The 10,484-nt window shown below is 29.0% G+C and overlaps 1 protein-coding gene and 1 pseudogene across 3 annotated transcripts; one reads left to right on the top strand and one right to left on the bottom strand.

The window, feature by feature from the left end:
* Positions 1 to 345: 345 nt before the first annotated feature.
* LOC111301705 (UDP-glycosyltransferase 79B2 pseudogene) lies at positions 346 to 1,335 on the top strand (annotated as a pseudogene).
* An 874-nt stretch (positions 1,336 to 2,209) lies between these two features.
* On the bottom strand, positions 2,210 to 6,379 carry LOC111301702 (putative E3 ubiquitin-protein ligase ZFP1). Of its 3 annotated transcripts, none has more exons than XM_022897571.2 (7): positions 6,232 to 6,379; positions 6,012 to 6,082; positions 3,848 to 4,685; positions 3,295 to 3,650; positions 3,051 to 3,152; positions 2,796 to 2,963; positions 2,210 to 2,630 (listed from the first exon to the last, which is right to left on the bottom strand). In XM_022897571.2, the coding sequence occupies exons 3-7, from the start codon at positions 4,650 to 4,652 to the stop codon at positions 2,481 to 2,483; spliced, it is 1,581 nt and encodes a 526-aa protein (XP_022753306.2). In that variant the 5' UTR covers positions 4,653 to 4,685; positions 6,012 to 6,082; positions 6,232 to 6,379; the 3' UTR covers positions 2,210 to 2,480. The 3 variants fall into 3 exon arrangements, with proteins under 3 accessions (XP_022753306.2, XP_022753307.2, XP_022753308.2); XM_022897572.2 differs by having other exon boundaries at positions 3,848 to 4,688; positions 6,232 to 6,370; XM_022897573.2 differs by having other exon boundaries at positions 6,012 to 6,072; positions 6,232 to 6,370.
* Between the last annotated feature and the right edge of the window lie 4,105 nt (positions 6,380 to 10,484).

Here is a 10,484-nt window from a genome sequence, read left to right as displayed (position 1 = left end):
GTTAATGCATATATTGTATATGTGATCAAAATATTAAATCCCCTTTCTTCACCTCTCAAACAAATTTGCTGAGAAAGCCCGCAAAGTATCCTTCTTATAACCAAAGGAGCGAAAACCGAGTTGGAACAATTAGCCTCTATCCAAACCTGACTGGTTTTTTTCCTCTTGTTGTTTCCAATGCAGATGGTTCCGAGTATGGTTTTCTATGATTTTGGGCATTGGATTCCAGCATTGGCTAGCCAAATGGGCATCAAGTCCATATTCTATACTGTTACTTCTGGAGTTTCAACCGCGCAGATACCTAAGAATGTAGCCAAGGAAATGACTGAAGAAATACTTCCAGGCTCAGAGCGTAAACGAATATTTCCAGGCTAACCCTCTTCCAAGGATAGACTCTAACCTGAAGAGGCTGCTGCACTAGAATCTGTGGCCGAACTTCTATGATCATTTCAAAACCGCGTAGCAAATAGCATGAAAGAGAGTGATCTCATAGCCTTCAGACTTGTCGTGAAATTGAGGGAGCTTTCTGTGACTATGTTCTTAACAGTATGGGAACTCCATTCTACTAACAGTTCCTTGCTTACGAGAAACAAATACCAAATAACTTGAAGAAAAATGGGCTAATTGGCTAAGCAATTTTGAGCTAAGTTCTGTGGTGTTTTGTGCATTTGGAAGATTAGACTGCAAAAGGACGAGTTTCAAGAGCTACTTCTTGGGTTTGAGTCGCCTGGGCTACTTTTTGTTGGTGGCTTTAACACCTCTAGATGGATGTACTACGATTGAAGAGGCATTGCCTGAGGGGCCCTAAGAGAGGGTTCAAGGAAGAGGGTTGATTCATGGTGGTTATTACTCAACCACCCATCCGTCGGATGCTTTGTGAATCAATGCGGTTAGGGAACAATGTGGGAATCTTTACTCAGTAACTGCCAAATTGTGTTGATTCCTCGCTTAGGAGATCAAAATTTGAACACCAGATTAGGTGGAGGAACTCAAGAGGGTTGCGTTTGAAGTTGACACAGGAGAAAACAGGCAGATTTCCAAGGAGAACTTGAGCAAAGCCATCAAGTTGGTGATGGCGAAGGAAGATGACATAGCTGGTTTGTTAAAGAGAAACCATGCCAAGCTAAAAAAACTCTTCCTAACCGAGATCTTCAAGAAGAATATCAACAATTTCATCCAAGGTCTGCAAGATCTTATCTAATAGCGTCTAAATTGCAAAGAAGATTAATCCAATTTAGAATCCCATCGAGTTTAGTGAACCTGTTTTAGAATGTCTCGTATCAGATTCCAATCTTACACAATGTCAATAAGTTTATTTTTTCCTTCATATTTCTCAACCTCTAATACCTTTGCTTTAGAAAGTGTTTTTTCTCTTCCATTGATGTCTAGATGAGAAACAAATTTTATCTACTCCATTATATTATCATTTCTTTTATGCATCTCTCTCACCAAATCCCTCATAAATTCAGTAGTGCATATAATCATTGTTGCCTGCTCCATGGAAAAGGTAATGTTGAAGTGGGTTCTTAAATAATTGATGCTCGACAGAATTACTTGAATACTACGTAAAATTTTTTAACAAGGATCCTACAATTTTGAATTAAAAATTCTCTTGCAAATTGCATTAAACTATTACAAATACAAATAAATTAATTGAAGGCCATTTAAACGTAAGAGGTGATTTTTTTTTTTTCATTTTTATCTCACAACCAAGATGTATTGAAGACCTAGATGGATATTGACTTTGCCTCCCACTTTTTGAGAAAGGTCCCGGGATTCAATCATAGATGTACTCCCCCTGGATTACGTTGAGATAAAAATGAAAATTCAATGTTTTTATGTGTAAGAAGAAGAAAATCATTCATTTCATAAATTTCTGAGTTTGGTGGCTAGGTCTAGGTTCTAAACTGATTTAGAATCCATATCATATCAAAGCTTATTCTGCTTCATTATGACAGATGATAATTTATGATGAATTTTGACAATAAAATTCATCAATTAGCTGATAAAATCCTTTTGAAAAGAAAATACTGTAGGGAATCCAGAACAAATCTTATTTTCCAAAAGAAAATATATTAGGAAAACATAACACTCTGATCCTGCAAATACAGACATCAGACATGCAAATGTAGGAAACCCTGAAAAAATATAACAAATTTAACATATTATTACAGAAAAATTAGAGAGAAGAAAAATAATGAAAAACACATTATAGCTGAAAGTTAATATTATAGCATGAGACTGCATAATCAGGGTCTGTACAATTGTTGATAATTACATAGCCAACAAATTAATGATTGATGATTGGCTGTCTGTTAGATATCTGCAAGTTCATGTACAAAATACTCGACAGATATCAATTTAGTTATAGTAAACACATTAGTCATAAGACATCTGGGAGAGCTTCCTCCGATTGATTCTGCCACCATCAACCATTTTATGTAATTTATTTCTTTTGCTGGGTCAAGTCACCCCATGTTTTATATATCATTCTTGGACCCTGTGGCTAATGCCTCAGATTTGCAGATGGGGCATACATTCTTCACGAGCAGCCACTTCCTTAAGCAACCTGCATGATACTCGTGTCCACAATCAAGAGTTCCGATTTTCTCTTGGTTCTTATAATCCTCCTGTAAAATTACAAGAGAAATAGAAAATGCCATATGTTAGGAGTGAACAGTGACGCCATCAGCAAAAAGCATGCTTCAAACTCAAATAAAGAAAAAGATGTGCGCTTCAAGCTCTTCAACAAAGAATAACGCTAGCTAAGCTGTAAGCACTCTTGTCTTGATTACCTGGCAAATAATGCAAGAATCAGGTTCCTGGTCAATGGGTGCAGCCTCTTCCAGATTAATATTTGTTGCAAATGTTGAACAAGTTCTTGTTTTCAATTTACTTATAATAATTTCATCTGACAACCCAGTGTTCACATTGCCAATTCGCTCTCCCAGAGCAAGTAGCTCCTGTGGTCATTTGGAAAATTTCCAGTAAATGATCTGTAAAAATAAGGTCAAACCATGCAAGACAACATTTATCGAACTTCAACTTACCTCATAAGACATGTCCTCTATATCCAAGCGCATATCTCTGTGATGATCAATAAAATTCTCTACTTCTTCGTAAAATTCCGGGAACTCCAGTACAGCAACTCCCTGCACCAAACCAACTAAAAGATGTCAGCATATTTATAAACCTAAAAATAACCAAAAAAGTTTGTTTATGAATTCTTTTCTACTAGTTTCAGAAAAGAAAAAAACAGAAATGATATTGCAGAAATGAAAATCAGGAACTTACATCTGGTGGAAGAACTCTAAGGTGTGGAAGATTGCGGTGTCTCAGAGTTGTCTCATGTGCAGCACCACTCTCTCGGCCAGAATGATATATCCTAAAGCCAGTAGGTGGAACTGGTCCCATTTGCCTACGCCCCATATCCTGTGAAGGATTCATGATGCTCTGTGAGGCAAAACTTGCTGGAAAGCGATAAGGAACTGCTGCTACTTGTGGATGAACGTTAATGCTGTGGCCTCTTACTCCTTCAATAGGTGGTGCAGGACGTTGGAAATTCTGGTTCCGAAGGTCACGGGGAGAAGAATGTGAAAAGTTTGAGGAAATTCTATGCCTGGTATCCATAGGTCCACCAACATTGCTACCTATACAAAAACAAATAAGTGAAGAGTCCAAGGCAATCAGTTTCAAGGTAAAAATACATGACCTCATTTACATGGAAGCTGCTTTCAATAAAAAAAAAAACTGTCTATGTAAAATTGAAAATTCTAACAGACAAACAATTACATTACATGGATAATAACAACCTCAGTAGGAAAAAATAGAAGGATGGAGAAACTACCATGCATATAAGGAACACCAGCAGCCTGAGTCCAAGCTGAGGCACCCCCATCTGTTATTGTTGGCTGAAAGGGCTGATCCATGTAATTTCCTTGAAAAAAATGGTTAGCACCATGCATCAAAACAGGATCCACTGCAGTTGCACCTAATCTGTTCCTCACACTTCTTTGAGATCCTGCTTCTCTAATTGGTGGAAGGCCATTTCCCCTATACTGAGGAATGGTGAAAGATGCAACATCCACCGTGCCAAGCCCATTAGGCCTAGTATTTAATGGTGCAACTAAGCAACTAGAGCTTGATGAGGCATTAAAATGCTGAAAATTTCCTGGGATCCCTTCAGAATTCTTTCTCTTATATGAGCCTCTAACATTATCCATGAAGTGACAATTCATTGCATATTCATCAGCAAAAACTCCAAGAAGACTATAGTTGCTTGAAGATGGCATCAGGTCTGTGGGTCCATGATTTACAGGAACACTGGACGAAGGATTAGCCACATAGGGAATGTAAATGTTGGATGCACTTCCAATACCAAGATCAAGATTTGGCGAATGATGATGATGCTGACCACCAGGGTACCGGGGCATCGCATAGAACATACTGCTGTCATAATGCTCTGGTAAGGGATGAGTATCAAGAGTAGTTGTGTTCAAAGGAGCTGTGACTGCCATCTGGATATCAGGTGGTGGATAGTTAGTTATGCTGCCCAAAAAGATGCAGGGCTCATGATGAAGATATCCCTGGCCTCGCTGATCCATTTCTAAATTAATCATCTGACTAGGGCATATCATATTTCTTTGGCCCATGCTGATCCAATAAATTGTTACTGCAATTTGTCCCTGCTTCATCGTCAAAAGAAAAAGAAAAAGAAATAACTCTGCTCAGTTCACACTGATAAACCATATTATAAGTTGACATTTAATATACTGAAGAAAAAAAAAAGTAAACTTGCCACCATGCATTTATCTATTTACTATAACATAAAAATAAAAATGTAACTTGAAAATATCAGCAAATCTATAAAATTTGAATTATCAGAAAAGAAAACGAGGAAATAAAAGTTGAGCACATATTCAACCTAAATATGAAAATAGGACTAGTATCTCATTTATCCAACTTAAGAGCTGAAATACAAGACATGCAAAGCATTACTTGCTAATAACACCTTCTCAACTATTTATTCGGAATTTGTAATAGATGCTCCTATTTCACCAGAAACATAAAGCATTTCCTTCCAGCAATGGAAAAGAACCATATATATAAAGAACATCAACAAATCCACCTTTTAAATTGCAGCACTTGCAAACCAAGAAAGGGTTAATATAGCATCCAGGAGAAAGGCACGGATCTCCTAAACCATATTAATCATAGTGCTCTCTTAGCTATTACATTGTCCACTAGTTTAAGCTAGCGTAAAAAGATTGCCAAAAGGAAGTATAAACTAATTTTCCACTACTGAAATAGAGACTTAAAAAGATTAAATTCAGCGGAAACAAGCATTCGCTTAAAACAAAACTTTCTTTTCACATCTTCCCAACTCTCAAAGTTCCGAATGCTAATCTTCCCACGCATACTATCATAGATCTCCTTCCTCACATCATCAACCAAACAAAAAATATATCATTACCACCATCTAGCCTTAAATTTTCCACCAAAAATAAATGTTAAAAAAAAAAAAAAAACCCTTCTTCACTACCAAAATCGGCATTCAAAATAACAAGCCATCATCAAAAACTTTCAATCAACAGAATCGCCTACATCCAGCTACCAAGATGGAAAATTTTCAAATATTTACCCTCTTGTACAAGTATATTAAAGTCGTCGATAAAAAAAATTCATAATTATTGATTAATTTTCCAAAAAAAAAAAAAGATTTCAACTTTTTGTTCATAATTATCCCCAATCCTAAAGAGCACCTCACAAATTATCCTACCAAGCTCCTCCTTTGATAAGAACTTCGAAAAACCAAAAAAAAAAAAAAAAAGAAAGAAAGAAAGAAAGGGAAATTTTCAAAACATATAACTTAAATTCACACAAATTTATCAACTTGTTAAATACAACTTATTTATTAACAGATTATCAACTAAAATTTGTTAATAGCATGCAAATTCAAAGAAAAAGAAGAAGAAGAAGAAGAAAGATGGGTCTTTTTTTCTTTGGCGCACCTTATAATCATCAACAAAACCGCAGCCAAGAAAGAGAACACCAGCTTATCTTAGAGAAACCCTGAAAGAACCTAAAGAAAAAAAATCAAACTTCTTGTTAGTTAAAGCCGCATTAATCAAAATTCAGACAATGTAGAACCCTAGGTATTCAAAGATTAATCGTACGGTTAAAAATCTTCAAAAAAAATAAAAAAAAAAGAGAGAAAAATAAGTGACTAACCGAATTGAAGCGAAATTAGGGAAAGAAAGAGAAAGGGAGATCGAGAGACCTGATAGACTTAATATTTTTAAGAAAAAAAATGAAAAGAGAGAGAAATTTGACAGAGAGAGAGAGAGAGAGAGAGAGAGAAGAAATAGGCAAAGTCATGGTAGTACCTCTAGTTTTATAAACAGAGTTCCCCGGTTTTCTTTTTTTTTTGGTCGGATCTTTGGTTTTTTTTTTATTAAATGCAATAATAATAAAAATAATCCTATTTTATTCTGTCTGAATTTAAATTGGGTTTTTCTATTCTGGAAAATGGATTATTGACATTCAAAAAATTAGTTTTTGTGAATTTTGATTATAAATAAATTTATTTTTTATTACTTATTACTTTTTTTCTAGCTTATTATTTTTTAATTTGTAGAATAGTATAAATAAGAATTAATTAAATTATAAATAAAAAATTTTTTAAATTGATATTTTCTTAAGAAATTGAAAGTTTTAAACTTTAATGTCATGTTTATTTAATAATACTATAATTAAGAAATTACTCCAGTTTCAAAAGGAATTTTCAATATTTTCTTAGTAGGCTTCAATTAAACTTCAATCGTCGTTAATTAAATTTAAATATTAATTTTAGTTAAATTCATTTAATATAAATTATTTATTAATTTTTTAATCACAATCACAATTAATTTTTTTCAATCACAATTATAATAATTTTTATTATTATTTTCAATTTCATCACAATCAATTTTATTATTCATCCAAATAAATTATTATTTTAAGGAAAAAAATTGTACATATTCACCAATTCCTTTCACTATTAGCAAAATATACATACATACATATATATATATATATTATAAAGGAGTTTTCAAGGGATATTTTATGTGTGAAATTTTTAATATCATTATAAATGCAACATAGAGATTTTTAAGGTAATTTATTGTGAAAAAGGTTGATTTTTAAAATCATTATAAAATCCGTGTAAAACTATTTTCTTTTTTATGCCATCTGTCCATCAAAGCGAAGGAAGTTTAGCTAATCATACGTGTATTCCCCACCATTTATTTTAATAAAGGTTGGTTGGTTGTAAAATTATCAATGTTAAATCCTAGTCTATGAGCTTAATTCGAATTTATTTATATAATTATTTTTAAAAATTATATTTAATAAATTTAAAGTTAAATTGTAACATTTTCAATCTTTTTTATTCCGATTACAATTTTTTTAAAAAAATTATAATAATTGTATTCCTATTCAATAGATCCCATGCTCTAGCGTATGCCAAATTCAATTCACAAGATTTACTTATGATTTCTTTCTTTTTTTTTTTTTTTTCGTCATTTAAGGGACAGAACCCTACATTAAAGGGAGGGAGAAGGCTGAGGTTCGAACACCAACCTTGATGTCTTCTTTAAGGTTATTTTGATCACTAGGTCAAGCAGCTGAAGATTACTTTTGATTTTTTTTCTTAAGTAGGGGAAACTTTTTTTTTTTTTAGATATAACAATTTCATTCTTGTTATTCTACTTCCTATTATTATAATTTCAATTCACTTTGTAGAGTTAAAAAAAATTGACAATTTAAAATATGATACGAAGATAATATAAATAAAAAATGTAAAATAACACGACTTAAATTTTAAAAAAATTATAAAAAAAATCTAATAAAACAAAAAAATTGTATTTTATATTTTCATGCCGATACAAATCGGTGACATGATTTTAGTATAAAACATAACATGAATATAATATTTTATACGATATGATGACACGAATTATCATATCTAAAAAATATCCAACTTTCCACCAAATTGCTTTTAACTTAACAAATACTATTATTTGTTCAATTTTAACTTAATTTTTAAGCAATATTCTTATTAAACACTAAAAAAAAATGAAGCTTTAATTGTTGTAATTCTAATAATTGCAATATGAATTAGTTAAGCATCAATTGTTGTAATTTCAAAAAATTTTATCTAACTTTTTTTATAAAAAAATTGTAACTTTAAAATAAAAAATATATATTGTAATTGTTAAAATTTAAAATTATTAAATACCACATCTTAAAAGTATTTATATAATTAAATATGAATTTTATTTTTATTTTTTTAGTAGAAGGTAGATCTGATAATTTCAAATATGACATGGTAACATGATATAAAAAAATTCATATATGTTTTAAAAAACGTGTCTTGTGTTTGTTCATATTGACATGAATTTTGATATGACACAATTCGTATCTTATACGTGTTAACTAATCTAAACACATATAAAACATAAAAAATATATTTAAATAAAACTTATCACATAAATATATGTATAACATATGACACAACACAAAAAATATGTTTAATTTAATCTTCTTATGGGTACACATTTAACATGATTAACACTCTTAATATATTTTTATATTTATTTTAATTTATTATAAACATTTAAAGATTATTTTAATTTTAATTTTTTAATTATGATACCTTCTTAATTATTTAATATTATATAAAGATTATTTTAAATATTTAATTATAATACCCATTTAATAATTATTATAAAATTATTTTTATATTAACAATATAAATATAATATAAATAATAATACTAATCCAATACATCATTATTTTATCCTTTGATATTTAATAATTTATCATTTTAAATTTGACACTAAAAACTATATAATTACGTAATGCATATATTAAAATTTAAATACTTATTAAATGTATGTTAAATAGGTATCGAATTTTTTTACACTTTTTAATACGCTAGACAATGGCGGACCACCAGTAGAGCTAGAGGGGACTTTGTCCCACCCCAAAGTTTTAACATCCCTTTAACACATGCTCTATATAAATATATATATATATATATATATATATATATATGTATGTATGTATGTATGTATATTATCTACTACTCATTATGTTTCAATTTATTTGATATGTATTGATTTTTATGGAGTTTAAAAAATTTTAATTTTAATGTATTTAATATTAAAATTAAAATTTTAAATATTATATATATGTATGTATGTATATTATTTATTACTCGCTCTGTCTCAATTTATTTGATATATATCAATTTTTATGGAGTTTAAAAAAATTTAATTTTAATGTATTTAATATTAAAATTAAAAATTTTTTAATAAAATTAAAGTTTCTTGAATTTTAATGTTAAAAAGTAAAAAAAAATCATAAAAATAATTTTAAAACAAAAAAAAGAGTTTTAATATTCAAAAAAAGAAATAGAATATAATTTTAGAACATCTCAAAAAAGAATGATAAACAAAGAAAATAAAACAGAGGAAGTATAATTGTTTTATATATTTCTATTAAATTAAATTGGTTCTTCATTAAAATTGATATTTGTCAATTTTATTTTTAATCTTTAATCTAATTTTATGTATCGCAATTTAAGAAAAATTAATTATATTATTATTTGTCATTATCACAAATCCTTGAAAATAATAAATTTGTGATTAATATAAAATCACACTCATATATACTTAAAAAAAAATTAACTTTCTTTTTTTTTTCAATAAAATTTCAATCTTCAATCAAGTGCCAAAAGTGTTTTTTTTTTTAATCTATTATACTTATCTTTGTTATATTTTCATAACTGTTTCCAATTTTTTTGTTTGATAAAACCTTAAATAAATTATGTTAATTATTTAGATTTATTTTTTTAAATACCCGTATTCGATACATATACGATAAATGTGAGTATAGAAAATGAAAAATCCAAATATATGAAAAAATTTTAAAATTTGAGTATATCCGTTTTAAATACCTATATATATTTAACACTTATTTCAAACTTTAAATAACATAATAAATAAAAAAATCTATATAATTTTAATTGATCCCTCAAAAGCAAATATCAAGATTTGTCATTGATGTTAGTATCTTTTTATATTATTAATATGTCAAGTTTATTAAATTATAAATGGTAGATAATTTATAATTATTTATTATTTTTATCTTATTTTTTAATATATTCATATTTATCATATTTATTCGTATAAATTAATATTAATCGTATATATTTATATATAATTTTATTATTTATATTTATTTATATCATATTTAAATAAATTAATTATATCTGATTAATTGTATCATATTTCGTGTAACATATATTATAATTATATCATATTTATATTTAAAATTTAAATATATTTTATAATTTATATTGTATTTATATTTTAATAATTCGTATAAAAAAATATAAATTATCTGATCTAATAGAGGGAAAGCAGTTAAAATTCGACCAA

The sequence above is a fragment of the Durio zibethinus genome, chromosome 15, assembly GCF_047325235.1.
Source record: "Durio zibethinus cultivar Kanyao isolate XHJ-2024 chromosome 15, ASM4732523v1, whole genome shotgun sequence".
Lineage (NCBI taxonomy): Eukaryota > Viridiplantae > Streptophyta > Magnoliopsida > Malvales > Malvaceae > Durio > Durio zibethinus.
Note: the sequence above shows the minus strand (reverse complement) of the source record. Positions and strands in the feature narration are given on the sequence as shown.

Coding starts and splice junctions, on each gene's coding strand:
- LOC111301702 (XM_022897571.2), bottom strand. CDS start 4,652: ATGGGCCAAAGAAATATGATATGCCCTAGTCAGATGATTAATTTAGAA. Junction 3,651..3,847: donor TGGTGTTCCTTATATGCATG/GTAGTTTCTCCA, acceptor GTTTTTGTATAG/GTAGCAATGTTGGTGGACCT. Junction 2,631..2,795: donor ATTCTTGCATTATTTGCCAG/GTAATCAAGACA, acceptor GTAATTTTACAG/GAGGATTATAAGAACCAAGA.